The 19,794-nt window shown below is 39.8% G+C and overlaps 1 protein-coding gene across 1 annotated transcript; it reads right to left on the bottom strand.

The window, feature by feature from the left end:
* Positions 3,498 to 19,546, bottom strand: LOC109833696 (transmembrane protein 87B-like). The gene is given in 5 exon segments (XM_020401474.1): positions 3,498 to 4,125; positions 16,919 to 17,014; positions 17,155 to 17,789; positions 17,792 to 18,090; positions 19,290 to 19,546. Coding segments are annotated over 5 exon segments (1,260 nt in total). The 5' UTR covers positions 19,379 to 19,546; the 3' UTR covers positions 3,498 to 3,984.

Genomic DNA, 19,794 nt, shown 5'->3' with positions numbered 1-19,794 from the left:
TTCCAAAGTTTCCACTTGCAAGCAAAGGCTTTAAATATTCTCTAGTGAGAATGATATCACCTATTTGAACAAAAGACTTAATTTTCTCTCATTTACTTACATATGCCTTGTAATAAGTTATAGCAATAACTTCATCTTGTGTAAGTCATGGAGGTAGTAAGTCAGGATCTTCCTTTTCTGCTCCCTGAAAAGCAGATATGATTTTCTCTTCATGTGAATGTTTATTACGTTGGCACATGTTGATAGTATCCTCAACTTCCTTTGATTTTTTTTTTGTGCAAATGACATTTTTTTCTGTACACTTCTTAATGGTTTCATATTTTCTAATGTAGTTTGAGGCTTCTTGCTTCTTTCCCTTTGCTCATGATGAGGTGACACATAAGTCTCACCATTCATCCACTCTGAATCCATATTAAGAAGTTCCATATTTAAATCTACATGAACAATATTTGCTCCGACGTTACTACCATGGCTAAGTGGATTTCTCCTTTCTTTTTCAAATGATTCTCCTTTAAGACTAATGCAAATATTGCATAATTTTTCTTCAATTCTCTGCATATGATTCTAGAAACAGAGGTGATAAAAAATTAAGTTAGGATATGTGTAAAAAAGAAGTTTACAAGTAATATAATGAATAACCAAAATTTTAACCTTTGAATATAATTTGCTTTCTCTGATGTCGGATTTGAGCGTGGAAACATCATCTCTCATCTCGAAGATAGCTTGTGTAATTTCAAGCATAATTTTTTTTATATTATTTTCTAAGCAATGCACACTCCGTTCAACTGAAGCCATACGAAATGATAGCATATGTTTGTCAATGTCATCAAATGTTTCATCTGAAACCTCATCTTTTTCCTCGTCCTCTTCGTCTTTTTAATTCTCCTCCTTCGCCTCTTTTTTTTCTTCTCCATGATTTGGCCTCAAGCTTTGACCAGCTTGACCATTGAATTTATTTTCAAAAGTAGCATAATGTTCCTAAAAACATATTTACAAAGATAAAATTAAATATAATAAAAAGTTTAAGTGGGTACTAAGCTAGATTAAATCTAAATAAAGAATCAATAGTTAAACCTCACATACCTTTTGATTGGATGTTGTTGTATGTTGTCCTTTTGAAGCCTGAGTTGTTTCTTGTTGCTGTAAGGCATCGCTAAATCAAATACTACTACTAGCTGTAAGAAAGAACATTAATAATGCACATTTGGTTTTAATAATATAAAATAATCCAATAAACAAACTAATTATCTACCTTTTTTTTTGTAATTCATGATACATTTTGTTATCAGCACGACCAAATAAATTTTCATAGTTCTCTCTTGATGCACATCACTTCTCAGTCCAATGTGCCATTATTGGAAGACTTTCAGCATTATAATCAAAGTCATTACCAAGAAATCTGAAGTGCTCATAATACCACAGCTAATATAAATGACAAGCATATATAGTTATTATAAGATAAAATAGTAAAAACAAAAAAATTAGCTCACTTAAATTAAAGAATTTACCTGTAACAGAAGCGTACACCCATTTATGTACTTCGTATTTTTTTTCCTCTGACTTGTAATGCTTGAAAATAAAAAGTCAAGAGTGAATCTAGCCCAATTGTATGAAGAGATTTTTTTGACATCAACCAGAATGTTTAGATAATATTGGGGTATATAATCCTTATCATTTATAGGAGTTAGCACAAGTCCCAGTAATAGAAGCACAAAAGATCTCTTAAAATGATCGTCTGCTCCATCAGATGAACCAATACAATTTATAAGGTGTCGGATTGTAATTTTCTTCGTGAATGGTTCAACATAATATTTCAAAATTTCCGGGTCAACACTTTCATTGCAAAGCATAACAATATCACCTTCAGCACGTAATCCCATCAAGTAAACGACATCCTTTTCTGATAGTGACACCTCGTAATCTCTTATTTTAATTATACGTGTTTCTATATTTACCTTAATCATTAACCAATAACAAAGGCAACGACGCATTCTTATATCAGGAATATATAAAATACCTCCCAAACCCATATCCACTATCGCTTGTTTTTGTACATTTGTTAAGCCACTTACGATATTGAACATTTTTGTTGGATTGCAATAAATACCAATAGACTCCTCTCTGACATTTTCTGCATTTCAATTAAATATCAAAAATAAGTACAAGAAAAATAAAATTATAACTCCTAAATAAATCGCTTAAATATATGTGATTGTGACTTTATTTTTTTTTCCTTTCAAAGAAGTCAATAAAAGTTTATAGCTATATCACAGACAATTCCATATGGTAGATCACATCAATTTACTAGTTCAGCATCATATAATTTTTAAGTATTAGATGATGGAATTTATGACTCTTTGGACTATGAACTAAAACTAAAAGTCTTTAATTTTGCACCATGGCCATATGTTCATGTGTGATAGAGAAAGTGCATGCATGCAAGCTGTAAGAACTTCTGTAGTAAAAATTGTAGCTGTCTTTTAATTAGCTTATAAACATGAAGATTATGTTTTTAATTTAGTAACTAAAGCGATTACATCATTCTATATAATTAAAAAAATTTAACCGAAAGTTGCTGTTATGAAAGCTACTACATCTACAACGAAAGCAACGAAAACGACTACATCAAACTAAATAATTAAAAATTTTAAGCATAAGTTGCTGCAACTATAGTCAGGCGCCTAATATTCGTTTGTCCCAACACTAAAGACAATAGATCATATTATATAATTAACATTTTTTAAAAATGAAAAAGACTTACCTTTCATGGCCTTCACGAGATTTTTTGGAGATGGCGATCGAGTGCGGAGCGGCGTGAGCGTCATCTTCTCCAAAATAGTTTTTTTTTCTACAGGAAAGTGCGGAGCGTCACTTGATAAGGCGGTAAAAAATTATAACGTGAATTAGAGAATTCTAACTAATCATAAATTCTGTTTTTCTTCTAAATTGTATTTCCTGAAATAATCTTTTTACTTATAGTTAATTACAATTTTAGGTGTGGAACACCTCCTAACCGCCAAATCTATCCACCTAAAAATGTGAGAGCTATTTTTAAGGAAATTATTTACAGATATGTCACCGATGCTCCAACAAATCTTTATGGAGCACCAAAGCTGTAGGCTTTCTTGGGAGGGACGGGAGAGAGAGAGGGAGAACTAGTTCATGCGACTGCGATAGTTGATCCGAGCCAGGGACAGACTAATGCTGTCATACCATTTAAAAAGGATTTGGGCCGGGCTTTTACACAAATTTGCAGTTGGCTAAAAATTGAACCCGGACCCAGGAAAATGCCCTATACATAATACACACACCAGTCTTTACTCACCGCAATATTTTTAAAATAGAAAGATTTTATAACTTGTACTCATACAGGACTTTAGATGAGAATGACATGGTTAAAAGAGCTCTATTTACAATCACAACAATAGACATGCATCGTCTTTATCACCTTTGAGGATGTACTTTCCTGTATTTCATGATAGACAGAAGATACAGCGTTAATCAAAACTTGCTACTCTTCTCGTTGTTCACTATATACAAACCAATTACAGAACCATGAGACTCTTGGTATCACCAAATCAATGTACAAATAGTGTTGCATCCCAGCTCAGCTCAATTCTACAAACAAATAAACCATCGCAGGTCATGGTAAAATACAATTCGCCTCGGCGTCCATTTTTAAACTCCGGTCAAGACAAAAAAAAATTGTGTGATAAGAACACATTCACTCCCTCTTATCTTCTTCAACCTCACCATCCTCATCACTGAAGACACCACTCTCCGCATTCCTTGCATTTTTCTCCATCTTAACTAAACTAATCCCAGATCACCACCATCTGAAGTTCCTTTTGTTAGGGACTGAGCTTCTTCGTCATCAGTATCTTCTCCAGCTTCGGCCGAGTATGCATATCCGTATTATAATCCATAGCATAGATTTTTGAGGTTTTGACATTAGTTTAACTACATCCAAGAGAGGCAAGACTTTTACCTTTGAGAGCTTTGAGATGGTTGCCAAAGGTAGCACATAACACAGAGCAAAGCACAGGCAATAACATCCCAGAAAGCAGTGATGATCCATGCACTCTGCCATCGTTCGTTGAGTGGATCCATTGCTTTGAAGTAAACCTGTTGTATCGAAGATTTAGGCAATTTTAAAGAACTAAACAGTTTTTAGCATTGAAAAGCTTCAGATCATACATTTTAGGGTTTTTGTCATATTAGACCCCCCCGGACCCCCCCCCCCACCCCCCACCCCCAAAAAAAATTTGTAAAATGACGTAATTCTTTATTAGACCCGCAAATCTTCATATTTCTTAATTAGACACCCAGATCTTAATATTTGTTCAAAGTGGGGGTCTTATTTAAAACAACTTAATAGATTTCCGAGTGCAAATTAAAAATATGGGGTGTTAGTTAAAACGACTTAATGAATTTGGGGCTCTAATTTAGAAGTATGAGGATTTGGGGGAAATTAACAAAGATTTGGGGTCTAATATGACAATAACCCTCCATTTTGTTTCTAGATATATTGTACTCTTTGTTGAGAATCTTCATGTCATCATGATAATTTCACTCAACAAAGTCCTATATTTGAAATATTTACAAATCATAACGTATTAAAGAATCAATCCACAGTACATCAGATACTGCTTCCCCCTAAAAATGTTCACTCACTTGATGAAGTTATTCCACAGAAAAGAAGGGGACATTTGAAATATTTCTTAAAATAAAAAATTGCATTACACACAAAGAATAATTTGTAGGTAGGCATGCATTGTGTCTGGTCCTGAAATCAATGATTAACAGCAAAGGATACTGGTGCAGGATACATGATAGTTTGCTGAGGAATTACATTAACCATGCTGGATATCGAAATCGCCATAGGAGAATATCAAGAATCGGAATTAGGTCCTTTTACCTTGATGCATTAGTTGTGGCCAAGTTTTCTAGGTTGATAATTTCTATTTTAAATGCCATTTTCAAATAGTGCCAGAAATATTTGGTCACATCTACAGTGGGGACGGTCCATGGCATTTAACATGCACCAAATGGATATCAACCATTGGGATCGTGCACGAATCCCGATGTCCAATAATCTAACGGTTAACCATTTGGTGCACATTTAATGTCATGCACCCGGGACCACTTGATACTTTCTCCGTATTGGAAGGAGACCAATAATGCAAGCTATTACTTTACCCAAATAACTGATAGAAGATTTAGGAAGAATAAAACAGATGCATATCGACTCTTACCATCTATAAACAGTCAGATTGAAATATAAATAGATGACGTAATGGGTTTTTCAAAAGAAAGAAAAATGTATTACTTAGTATGCCACAAAGTATATATATGTATACGGTAAAGCATGAGAAAAATCAACTGGGCGTTAAACAAAGCCACCCCATCACCAGCAGCCTACACTAAGGTCCAGGATTAGGTCCTTGTCTCTGGTCTTTAGTTATGAACTTATGAGTGAACTTAGCAGGTACTGGAATAAAGGTCTCATGGGATATACTATTTGCAGAAAGCCAGCATCAGACTTGATAGGTTCAGGATCCCACATATCGATAGCAGCATTACAATTTTACTAACTTATTTACAGCAGAACAAGAGAGGTATCCCATGTCATTTCTCGCTTTTGTCTTCTGATGGAGGTAAAAAATTTAGGGGTTTATGCATATATACCCTGCAAATCTTCCATATTAAGAAATTTGCCCCCTAAATCTTGGTATTTACAAATTTACCCTCCAAATCTAATACACTGGATAAAACTGCCCCTTTGATCTAACATTCTCACTTATTAAACGGTGGATGGTTTTTTATTACGATTATACCCTTCATCTCAACTCACCCATTTCCTTTCCCTCTCTGTACCCTAATCAAGACAATAACTGAGATTTCTTGAAGAAATCTGCAATCTTATTTTCCCCAAATCAACAAAGTACTAGAGTCTGGCCTATCTTACTCGCAGACATAGTTGGGAGACGGATCTGGCAGGGGTCATGAGGGAAGGAGGCAGCAGTGGTTGCCAAGTGATCAATGACGAGCTGTGGGGTGACTTCATGGGCGGTGGAGATGTGCAGTTTGTTGAGGTCCTGGAAATAAATTTCATGGCTGGAAATGTATTTTTCACTTCGATTTTTTAGTAGCAAGAGATTTCCATGTTTTGTTTACTTGTTCTACCTTCTACATCGATAATCAAACTAATGAAGAATTTGTGATTTTTGATGTGTTAAACAATAAAATATCATAGATTTTCATTCATATCTCAAAAGCTACAATTACACCCCTTTATATAGGGATACAATAACAAGAAGTTTATTGTGTAATCAATATGAGACTAAACACAATTACCTAATCACAATTTTTTTAAGTTACATACCTAATCTCTCTAAATCACTAAATCTCTAATTTATACTCCTAATATATCTTGCCTAAAATTACTTATTTCATTTATTACCTCTAACACTCCTCAAGGTGCATGCATAATATACATGTCCAGCTCATTACAAATAAGATGCATTCACTCCAACTTGTGACATAACATAAAAGATTGAAATCTTCAGTGTGACCTTTCTCATTGTATTGTCTCCATCTTCTAGTCTTCTACTCGAATGTCTTCCACCATAATCTCGACCAAAATCACTAAATATGATACCTCGATCTTCTTCATACATCGACCAAAAAAAAAAAATTAAACGACCCCGTCTGGGACGCTACCAAACAATCTTCTCCAGGGACCCACCAAGCAAATGGTTCTCTCTAGAGATCCGCTAAATAAATAATTCTCTCCACGGATCAACAAAACAAACAATGCTCTCCACGGATCAACCAAACAAACTCTTTACGGTGGCCATAATAGCAAACATATCACCATCCTCCAACCGAAAAACAATACAGAGCACCTACCTTCCTTAAACACCAAACTGAATTACACCAACCTACCACCCTCAAACAACTCTAAACTCCTCGCACTAGCCTAGCACCCTCAAACAACTAAAAAAACTACTATTAAACAATTTCAAACTTCAACACCATCACCTTAAACTTCAACATCATCACCAAACTTCAACAACGCCAACCAAAATCAACTAACTCGGAAAATAACTCTTCAATAATAGAAAAGACGATCAAATAAATTATACCAAATTTGTCTCCATAGCAAGAGAGACGAGATGGCAACGATAGCGTCAACTTGACAACAATGTGGTCGCTATCTACCGGCTCGTTGGAGGCTACTGGTGGCAGGTACGGAATGTCATCATCTTCAACAACCACGTGATGACAAATGACCTAATGCAGTCAGTGGTGGCGGCAACCCAAAGAGCAGCAACGTAATAGCCTGTGAGGCGTGCCTTAAGAGGCGGCGACCTAAGGGGAGCGCTGAGCCGTGGGGGCGACAATGGCCCAATGAGGCAGTGATGCACCAAAAGGAGGAAGAAAGGGTTTGGGTTTGAGAAGTGAAGGGGCTAAGATTAGAGGAATATATATTAATATTTTATTTTGAGAACCATGGCTTTGATGCAATGTTAAACAATAAAATATCGTAGATTCTTATTCATATCTCAAAAGCATAACTACTCCCCTTCGCATATGGATACAATAACAAGAAATTTATTGTATAGTCAATGTGGGTCTAAAGTCTAAACACATTACCTAATCACAATTATTCTCTTAGTAACATACTAACATTCCAAACATCTCTCAATCATTAAATCTCTAATTTATACTCCTAATATATCTTGCCTATATTATTTATGTCCTTCATTGCCTCTAAGATGATGAAACTCTAGCTTCGTTTTCCTTTGACTTTACCTGTTACTCTCTTTTCTTCACTAGAGCACCAAAATCGTTAAAGAAAAAAAAAACAAATTGCGGTAGACTTGTGGGTGAGCAGTAGTTGGTTTCTTTAAATGGAGGGTTGAGGTTCTGGAGAGACTGGGGGTTCTAGATGAACATATTAAGGAGGTTGGGCATAGAATATTGACCATAATTATATTTTGGAGGGTATTTTAGTCATTATATAATTGTATACATTAACTTAATAGGGAAGAGGGAATATGCTGAGTATACTCCCTAACAGTGTCTGTGAGGAGTAGAAAAACCACTGTGATAGACTTGGAGGGTATATTTGCAAATACCAAGATTTGGGGGTAATTCACAAATATGAAAGATTTGAGGGGTATATGATGCGAAACAATGTGATGCAGGTATGAAGATTAACAACAGCAATGCTTCGCCAAATCAGCGATCGATCTAGGCAGGAAGCTCATGAATAAAGTGTAGCTTTTGATGGGTTTTAAGCAAAAGTTGCAATGTACTAAGTTCAAATCTTTGTAAATGATCCAGAAAATAAATGTAATGATTCGTTCTCTCAATACAGTTCAAAGTGTAATATTTGGATAAGTAAAAATACTTAGCAACAGATTCGCTCGCTCACTTAGTCAAACTGATTACAGCACAAATACGATCGATAGTAATATTGATAACAACATGCAAGCAATAGCAGTTCCGAAAATAATTGGGCGAAAGAAAGTTGAACCTTCGTCGGGTTGAACTGGTTCGACGGGAGGATCCTCTGGAGGTGGTTCAACGACGCCAAATATGAGGGGTGGAAGCTCTCCACCGAGGGCGGCGTAATTCGGATGGAGTGGTGTATCTGGATGGAAACGCCGATGCCACGAACTGATTCCCAAACTACTCTCTACGCTGTCAACGATCTGATGAGTCACACGCTCAACGTACTCGGGCACGCTCTCGAATGACTGATAATCAAACCACGGGGAAAGCTGTAAATCTGCGATGCCGGTCTCTGGATCTAGCACGATTCCGTCATCTGCATCAGGATCTGCCATACACCATCAATTGTAAAATCAGGGATCAAATGGTTGAATCTGACTCAACTAGCTTCAACAACTCCGGATTGGGTCAAGTGGGTCTGGTCCACACTTGACTCAAATCAAATGGGTTGGTTGAGTGAATAGGGACTCTGCTTTAAATCACTCAAGCCAAATAGTCTTCAATAGGATCTGGATCTGAGGACAAGCGGAAAAGGGGGAGCAGGAACGAATCGACGCTCGACGAATGAGGACGGCGCTTGAGTCGGGATGGACGGCGTTCGGATCGGAGTGAGCGGCGGTCCAGGCGGCGGTGCTGACTGGGCGGGACTGGACGAGGAGCTCGAGGATTCTGGGCTGGCTGGTCGTCGTCGCGGGGAGAGACGAAGACTTCGTCGGCGATGATGGTTCAGGTGCGGTTGCAGGGGATTTGAAGGGGAGGCGGTCGGATTTGGGATGGCGGTGGTTGCTCGCGTCGGGGGATTCGGGCGGAGGGAACACCGGAGGCGGACGAAGGGGAAGGCCGTCGGTGGAGGAGGTGGTGATTGCTGGAGTCGACGGAGGAGGGCGGCGGTCCGGTGGTCTTCGGGTGTGGTTGCTGCGGTTGTAAGGGGAGGACTGTGTGGGTTTGATTGTTTGCTTGGAGGAGAAGATGAACAGTATCGGGTTTGATTTTCTTTTGTTTTTATTTTGTGAAGAGATTGACGGCTGATCAAAATCAATAAGCTAGGGTTTCACACCATTATTTAGCAAATCAATTTCATTCATCAGTAATTTTCCAAACTGATTACATGAGAGTTTAAATAAAGCAAATTACAGTTTTGGAAAATCCTCTCAATCCCTCAAATCTCTCTCTTAACCAATTACAATCAATCAGTTGGTTAACTACCAAATAAAATCAAAATTCGAAATTCAAAAATTCAAAATTCAAACTAATTATTACAACTTGAAATCAAAACCATAGTGCTGAAATATTGCGCCTCCTGCGCTGATAAACTCGGCGAAAATCTCGTGTATGAGTTCGGATGTCCCCATCATTCTCCCCGGGTGGGAGAGAACTCGACCCTGTCGAGTGTAAATCAGAACGGCTGTCATACTGCTCAAGAAGATCTGGATCCAGCCTCTGCAAGTCATCCCTATCGAGCCAGGTGTCATCTGACTCAGGTCGTCCTTTCCAACGTACCAAATACCTGCGGATACCACCATTGCTAGTAGAAACAATGTTATCATCAATAATAGTATCAATGTCTTGTGCTGTATAAGTGGGTGATATCTGGGGAAGTGGAGGTAAAGGGGAGCTCTCAGAAATAGGCTCAGGGGTAGGCTCATCAACCAGTGGGTTGTCAGGGTTAAAATGTGGGCCTTTGTACTCTACTAAATCCTCAATATTAAAAGTCGAACCAATATTAAAACCTTCGGGAAGGTCGAGAACATAAGCATTATCATTAATTTTCTTGAGAATTTTAAAAGGTCCTGCACTTCGCGCATGCAACTTTTTAACAGTTCCCGGAGGAAACCGTTCCGGACGTATCCGAACCATCACGTAATCACCAACATTAAATTCTTTAAACTTTCTTCTTAGATCTGCTCGCATTTTATAGTTAGCATTGCTGTCATTGATCTTCTTACTGATGTCTTTATGCAAGTCATGAATGCGAGATGCAAATGCAGATGCTGACTCAGATACTCTATGATGTGCAGACACGGGGACAAGATCTATAGGCTGTCTAGGTTTGTAACCATACACGACTTCAGCTGGACTGACACCTGTAGACCTATTAACAGAGTTATTATAAGCAAATTCAGCAGTAGGCAAATGTTGATCCCAACTCCTAAGATTCTCACCAACTAGCGATCTCAAAAGGTTACCTAAGCTCCGATTGACTACCTCAGTTTGACCGTCAGTCTGGGGATGAAAGGCCGTAGAGAATTGAAGTTTAGTTCCCATTTTGTGCCAAAGGGTTTTCCAGAAATAACTTGTAAATTTAACATCCCTATCTGACACGATTGTTTTCGGAAGCCCGTGCAGTTTAACAACTTCGTTGAAGTATAGCTTGGCCACATGAGAAGCGTCGGAAGTTTTGAAACATGGTATGAAGTGGGCCATTTTGGAGAAGCGGTCCACAACAACAAAGATAGAATCGTGTTTTCTAATCGTTTTCGGGAGTCCTAACACGAAATCCATACTAACATCCTGCCATGGACAATTTGGCACAGGGAGAGGAGTGTACAAACCAGTGTTCTGTTTACGTTGTTTTGCCAATTGGCAGATGTGACATCTACTCACTAGTCTAACAACGTCTCGTTTCATACTTGGCCAATAGAAGCGACTTTCCACTGCCTCGACAGTCTTGTTATTTCCAAAATGTCCTGCAAGGCCTCCAGCGTGTAATTCCCAAATTAAGAATTCTCTCAGGGAGGTGTCAGGAATACACAACTTGCGAAAATGGAAGAGATATCCATCCTTCAGGAGAAAGCCATCAATTTCACGGATCACTCCATCATTTAGCAAAGTATAAACTTCGCTAAAATCAGGGCACGATTCATATTGGTCTTTGACTTTCTCAAAGCCGATTACTTCCGCACTCAAAGTGGAGAGGAGGTGCATGCGACGACTGAGTGCGTCGGCGGCTTTATTTTCTACTCCCGCTTTATGTTTGATCGTGTAGGTATAATCCTGGAGGAACTCAACCCATCGACCATGTCTAGCGTTCAACTTCTTTTGGGAGTGAATATATCGAAGAGCTTCGTGGTCAGAATATATGACGAATTCTTGTGGGAGCAGATAGTGACGCCAGTGTCGAAGAGATTGTATCACCGCATAGAACTCTTTATCATAAGTGGAATAACGTTGCCTAGTGTCATTAAGCTTCTCACTGAAGTAAGCAACGGGATGTCCTTCTTGAGATAGGACTCCACCTATTCCAATACCAGAGGCATCGCACGCAATTTCGAAGACTTTAGAAAAATCGGGCAGGCGCATAACAGGAGCCTGCAACATCCTTTGCTTGATCTCTTCAAATGCCTTGGTAGCAGCTTTTGACCACTCGAACTCACCTTTCTTCAAGCAATCGGTAATAGGGGCCATGATGGTACTGAAACCCTTGATAAACCGACGATAAAAAGTAGCGAGTCCGTGAAAGCTTCGAACGTCTCTAATGTTCTTGGGTTCGGGCCATTCTTCGATAGCTCTGACCTTTTCAGGGTCAGCGGATACTCCTTCAGACGAGACCACGAATCCTAGAAAAATGACTTGCTGTGTAAGAAAAGTACATTTCTTAGGATTAGCATAAAGTTGCTCTTTTCTCAACACGGCACAGACTTGACGCAAATGGTCCACGTGCTCCTCACGAGAGTTACTGTAAATAAGGATATCGTCAAAGTACACAACCAAAAATTTTCCAGTGAAGGGGCGGAGTACTTGAGTCATCACTCTCATAAAGGTGCTCGGAGCATTAGTCAATCCAAAGGGCATGACCATCCATTCGTACAATCCATCTTTGGTCTTAAAAGCGGTCTTCCATTCATCACCGGGACGGATGCGAATCTCACTCTTAAGATCAATCTTAGAGAAGATGGTGGCTCCAGACATTAAGTCAAGCATGTCATCCAACCGGGGAATGGGGAAACGGTATTTCACCGTAATCTTGTTAATCGCACGGCTATCCACACACATACGCCATGTTCCATCTTTCTTTGGCGTCAGTAATGCGGGGACCGCACAAGGGCTCATGCTTTCTTTCACAAAGCCCTTCTTCAACAATTCATCAACTTGCCTTTTCAACTCTGCATGCTCATTGGGATTCATCCGATAGTGAGGCAAATTGGGAAGGGATGCTCCCGGGACTAAATCAATTGCGTGTTGGATATCACGCATCGGGGGTAATTGGTCCGGGAGGTCTTCAGGGAAGACGTCAGAAAATTCGTCCAACACAGTAGCAACTTCTGGGGGAACCACGTTGGAAATATCCTTCGGAGCTTCTCTAGCGGCGAGGGCGAAAATAGGAGCTCCGTTGGCCAGTTCATGATCAATTTCTTTGGCTCCAATCAGGTTAACACCTTGGGAAGATTTATTTGGGTCGGTCTTCTTGTCAGTTCCTTTTGGTTGAACCGGAAGGATCTTGACCTTCTTCCCGTCGTGTTCAAACAATAGCATATTGGATCGCCCGAAGATGTGAACGTCGTTATCAAATAACCAGGGCCTTCCAAGAATAACTTGACCCACATCCATTTTCAAAACATCGCACCAAACTTTGTCCTTATAAATGGCAAATTGAAGAGGGACTAGGCATCTCTCTTGGACATTGAGGGCGGTGTCGTTAATCCATGATACCTTGTATGGATTAGGATGGGGTACAACCTTGAGACCAAGCTTAGCGATCACAGCTGAGGAGACCGCGTTAATGCAACTTCCACTGTCCACGATCACTTTACAATTTTTATCACCAATCTTTGTGAACGTGTGGAAAATGGAAGTACGTCTCCAATCATCAACAGCCTTGGGTTGAGAGATGGCGCATCTGACAACTGATACAGTAGGAGTTTCAATTTGTCTAAGACAACTCAAGATAGTATCATCAGCATCATCCTCGAAATCATCGGTATCATCGTCGATTTGATGGACAAACTCATCATTATCAGGTTCAGGTTCATATTCGTGTTGACCATCGATGATAGTCACCTTGTGACGGGTCGGACAGTTCGCAGAAACATGCCCATACCCTTGGCATTTGTAGCACTTGACGTGAGCTCCAATCTTGGAGAAATCTCTCTCCGGCTCCTTGCCTTTGGAATCGACTTTAGACTGGGAAGAACTAGGGTTAGATCGACTCGGAGGATGACTAGAAGTAGTGGCACGGGAAGATTGGGAAGAATGAGCTCTAAAATCCTGATTCCTATAAGATTGATGGGATTTGGCTTCATCTAGATCTTGAACTAACGCGTAAGCTTTTTCAAGGGTGTCTACTCCCCGAGCAAAGAGTTCGGTTTGCAGATCATTCCTCAATCCAGCTCTAAACTTCGACAAAACTTTCATTGGCGCCTCTTGTTCAATGGTGTTGCATCGAGTGAACAGTTCATCAAATTGTGCAACGTAATCTTTTGCGGATTTGGTGCCTTGAGTGAGACGATGCCACTTATCTAGCAATCGATGATAAAATGATGGCGGAAGGTATTTCTGTTTAAGTTCGTTGGTCATTTCTCGCCAAGTTGTAATCGGTAACTCACCTCTAATGTGCCTCAACGTTTCGAGGTTGGTCCAATATTGGCAGGCGGGTCCGGTAAGTTTCATTGCGGCGAACTTGACCTTTCGGGGTTCCGTCAGGGCGTACCAATCAAAATAACGATCCATGCTCTTCAGCCAGTCCAAGAAAGCTTGTGGGTCGAGCTTGCCGTCGAAAGTTGGGGCGTTGATCTTAATACTCCTTAAGTATTGCGCATCCGGATCAGGTACTGGTTGATGTGGGGGGCGCTGACCAATGTTTCCATAGCCTTGACCTTGCAGCGGTGGGGCGATATGTTGATAACCTTGATCTGGCGGTGGTGGAGTTGCAACACGAGCTTCTTCGAGCCTAGCAAACTTTTCGTTGGTTTCATTTCGGAGATTGGTTAAACCCTGGACTACGGCACCTAATTGTCCTGCTAGCTCATCGAGTTTCTTATAGAGTTCGGAATCGCTACTGCCTGACATACTGGACTCACTAGTCGACTCACTTGACTCTCCTAAGCGATAGGGTAGACCGGTACGAGTGGGCATGCACTAAATGCAATGAAATGAGTGGGTGCAAAAAAAAAAAAAATTTAAATGAGATGACTAATTTTTTTTTTTTTTATTATAAAGACACAAATTTCCTAACCTAGAACCGGGTGCTCTGATACCAAAAATGATGCGAAACAATGTGATGCAGGTATGAAGATTAACAACAGCAATGCTTCGCCAAATCAGCGATCGATCTAGGCAGGAAGCTCATGAATAAAGTGTAGCTTTTGATGGGTTTTAAGCAAAAGTTGCAATGTACTAAGTTCAAATCTTTGTAAATGATCCAGAAAATAAATGTAATGATTCGTTCTCTCAATACAGTTCAAAGTGTAATATTTGGATAAGTAAAAATACTTAGCAACAGATTCGCTCGCTCACTTAGTCAAACTGATTACAGCACAAATACGATCGATAGTAATATTGATAACAACATGCAAGCAATAGCAGTTCCGAAAATAATTGGGCGAAAGAAAGTTGAACCTTCGTCGGGTTGAACTGGTTCGACGGGAGGATCCTCTGGAGGTGGTTCAACGACGCCAAATATGAGGGGTGGAAGCTCTCCACCGAGGGCGGCGTAATTCGGATGGAGTGGTGTATCTGGATGGAAACGCCGATGCCACGAACTGATTCCCAAACTACTCTCTACGCTGTCAACGATCTGATGAGTCACACGCTCAACGTACTCGGGCACGCTCTCGAATGACTGATAATCAAACCACGGGGAAAGCTGTAAATCTGCGATGCCGGTCTCTGGATCTAGCACGATTCCGTCATCTGCATCAGGATCTGCCATACACCATCAATTGTAAAATCAGGGATCAAATGGTTGAATCTGACTCAACTAGCTTCAACAACTCCGGATTGGGTCAAGTGGGTCTGGTCCACACTTGACTCAAATCAAATGGGTTGGTTGAGTGAATAGGGACTCTGCTTTAAATCACTCAAGCCAAATAGTCTTCAATAGGATCTGGATCTGAGGACAAGCGGAAAAGGGGGAGCAGGAACGAATCGACGCTCGACGAATGAGGACGGCGCTTGAGTCGGGATGGACGGCGTTCGGATCGGAGTGAGCGGCGGTCCAGGCGGCGGTGCTGACTGGGCGGGACTGGACGAGGAGCTCGAGGATTCTGGGCTGGCTGGTCGTCGTCGCGGGGAGAGACGAAGACTTCGTCGGCGATGATGGTTCAGGTGCGGTTGCAGGGGATTTGAAGGGGAGGCGGTCGGATTTGGGATGGCGGTGGTTGCTCGCGTCGGGGGATTCGGGCGGAGGGAACACCGGAGGCGGACGAAGGGGAAGGCCGTCGGTGGAGGAGGTGGTGATTGCTGGAGTCGACGGAGGAGGGCGGCGGTCCGGTGGTCTTCGGGTGTGGTTGCTGCGGTTGTAAGGGGAGGACTGTGTGGGTTTGATTGTTTGCTTGGAGGAGAAGATGAACAGTATCGGATTTGATTTTCTTTTGTTTTTATTTTGTGAAGAGATTGACGGCTGATCAAAATCAATAAGCTAGGGTTTCACACCATTATTTAGCAAATCAATTTCATTCATCAGTAATTTTCCAAACTGATTACATGAGAGTTTAAATAAAGCAAATTACAGTTTTGGAAAATCCTCTCAATCCCTCAAATCTCTCTCTTAACCAATTACAATCAATCAGTTGGTTAACTACCAAATAAAATCAAAATTCGAAATTCAAAAATTCAAAATTCAAACTAATTATTACAACTTGAAATCAAAACCATAGTGCTGAAATATTGCGCCTCCTGCGCTGATAAACTCGGCGAAAATCTCGTGTATGAGTCCGGATGTCCCCATCAGTATATATGCAAAAAACCCAAAAATTTAATAGTGGATGTGAGATTCTGAGAAACCCAATTTTCTGTTTTAAAGTTTCCAATAAAGGTCTATCCTTGGGAGATTCAGATTTAGTAGCACAGTCTCAAACAAGCATCAAGTTAATAGCTCTCTACAAGGACATTCTCCCAATTGAAAAGCATGTTCATGACAAAATCACAGGGAAATGAGAACAATCCACATGATCTATACCACTAAAATTACAAAGTTGCAAAAAATATTGTATCTTATATAACTCATAAATAAAACAGAACAAAATCATAGTAATTAATGGAGAGAATATCAAAAGTGCAATTTTTCTACATTATATAAAGCCTACACGCATCAAACTCGAACAGTTTTTTGTGCAAAAGAAAACAAGTATACTAATAAAGACTTCTTATAGAAGAAATAATTCAATCTATATGAGTATGTAAAATTGCAAACGAGGTGCACCTCAGCAAAGATAAGGAATGAAAGACGATTCAGTACCTCATATCCAATCCAAGCAACTGAAGCAATCACGCAAACTACCAATGCATTAGTAAATTTCCTGTAAATGTCCAGCTTAACAGAACTCCGCCGTGCCTAAGCAATTACCAAATAAGGATGTATTAGAGCTACTACCCCACATACATAACAGAACAAAGGAGAATTCTGAAATAGTCTAGACCATGTTATGAATGAAGTATTGTCATCTAGTTCCCTGTATTTTAGTTTAGATGCACCTGTAGCTTTTCTAGAGTCCGAGAAAGAGAAGTAAAAATCCAGAGTATCAAAAATGCATCCAGAAATGCATCTGGAAGCTCAAGGAAGAGCCTTGATTTGCCTGAAATGTCATTTATGGTTCCAACATTTTCAGCAATATCCAATAACTCCGTGGCCAGAAAATATGTTACCCCTAGAAGAAGAACTTTTGATGTAAGACCACCAAGAGTTGGGCGAACAACACCATATCCCATGGACACTGAAAGTATAAGCAGCCGTGAAATTGTTTTTCTTACTGCTCCAACTGTCACCACCCAACTTGTGATTCCAACAGGCCTCGTGCCTGTGCTATTAAAATTCAAATATTCAAAGTACCAAAGAGTCATTTCAAACAAACCCAACGCTATAATAGCGGTTATGCAGTTTTGAATTGGTAATATGTCTTTTGAAAACCTAATATACTGAACAAACCAAATGAGACCGAGCAGCAAATAAGCGAGAGACATGAAAATATAAAATGTCATTAAGGGAGCCATCCTGCCCGGCAAATAAGCATCAAGGTTTTTCCACAAGGTCTTTCCACTCAGTGCTAGACCCTTCAGCTTTGGATCACAGGAGATAAAGAATAAGTTGTACATTCCATTCTTTGTTATAAAACCTCTTTACTGTCCATTGTTGCATCTAGATAATCTGCGCTGAAGTGTGTATTTATTATAAATGGTCATTCTGCATCCACAGACCATGGTCTCCTAATGACTTCCCCTTGTTTGCAATCCTCAAGCTTAGCAAGATCAGGTGTGCAACATATGGACCTTTGTCCACCATAAGCAGATCCACCAATATTGTTGCGATCAGCAGCTTCAAATATTATATTCTGGATCAATCCTGTACTGTGCTCCATGCTTGAGTGTTCTTCAGCTGCTTCTTTACTCCTGAAGAACGTAATGTTCTCAAACCTGCCACAGAGTTACCTGCTTAGAAGTCACGCATAGGGCAATTAATCAAAGGAAGTACTACATAATATTTATCTTTATTGTAGTTCATTTGGGCATGAATGTAAAACTGAGCATCTCAAACGTGGGTATGACCAAGAATACTATACTCGTGCATGAACATGACTCTTAAACATGGCAATTCCTTTGAAATCCAGAAATGAGAACATTACTATTATGTGTTTGCTTGTGAATAAGCATATAACAAGGGCACAAGCACAAAGCAAGGCGTAACCACAATGGCGTATACATAGCACATTATATAATGTGTTCAAGCTTGAGTTTGCACATGGAAGAACCTAAAACAGAAAAGCAATGAATTAAAAAAAATTGCTATATAGTTACTTTTACACAAGTATAGCAAAGACAACTGATACACCTAAAAAAAACCTCCAAGATCACTCCCATCATACCACCATTGTTCTGTTCGAACGATGTATTCCACAAATGAACATATAAAAATAATTTTTCATTTATTCTAAAAAAAATCATTTAATAGTTTTTTCACAATGGGCAAACATGACCATGACCGCTATCATGGGCGGCCTCCATAACTTGCCCGCATAATGATCTTATCATGCTTCTCCACAGTGATCAACAATAAACCATCATGGTTACATCCCTTGAAAACACAAATTTGCCACAATAATTATAATATCATTATTTACCACCAGGACCCTACCATCAAAGCCCATATCACACGTCACAACTAGTGTAGATGAATTCAATGTGCTACTGCATTAACCATGATGATGAGGCAGCCTTCTTCAAGGAGGCAGTTGACCAATTTCTGAGAAGAAACTTATCACTACAATATTTATTGTCTCTTCTCCAAATTTGTTGTTCCCAATATAATTTCGGTTGCACGTTTCATGGTTCAATAAGATATGCATCTACCTAGTAAAGGTAGCATTCACTGAAACTAGCACCTTTATTCTAAATTTCTAATCCCTTATCGTAATCTCCCACCACTATTAGTACATATATCATAGAAATTACCAAGGAGCGACCTAAACCTATCGAAGCCGATTACAACAAACTAATGACAATCTAGATCCAAACCCACGCAATTACATAATTGAACTCGGATCCAATCCATTCCCCCACATCAACCAGCATCAAAATAAAAACTTCCGCAAACTTAAAGAGATCGATCGACTCACTTGATGAAAGAACGCTCGCTGCTGTCGCCATGGATATGGGGAGCGACGATTGTCGATTCCCTCGCTGCCGCCAGAGAGAAGGAAGGCATTGCCGACCTCTTTGAAGCTTTCGAGGTCGTAGGTGTGGATCGAAGCGTCTGTGGGCCTCTGGATTAAACGCCAAAAGCTGGCAGTTTTTTTTTTTTTTTTTAGTATTGGTGTCAGTAGGTAGCAAATATTCGAGCTTTTAGTAATTATATTACCGAAGGGAGGAGAAAGTGAAAGGCCCAAAGGAGTGAGGGGGTTGCCAAACGGGCTATTTTGGTTTTAACTAGTAAGGTAGCACGTTCTTTGCACGTGCCAGGTGGAAATTTTGATGATCTAAAGGATTAATTTCACAAGATTTCAAGGACTATTATAAGAAAAATCCATTATGATTATTTGGTTGCTCATTTCGCTTTGGTATCATTGGTGTATTTTTCTAACACTTTAATCTAAAATTTCAGATACATTTTGCTTCGATATC

This window comes from Asparagus officinalis, chromosome 3 (assembly GCF_001876935.1).
Source record: "Asparagus officinalis chromosome 3, Aspof.V1, whole genome shotgun sequence".
Taxonomy (NCBI): Eukaryota; Viridiplantae; Streptophyta; class Magnoliopsida; order Asparagales; family Asparagaceae; genus Asparagus; species Asparagus officinalis.
This window is presented reverse-complemented; position numbering and strand designations above follow the sequence as displayed.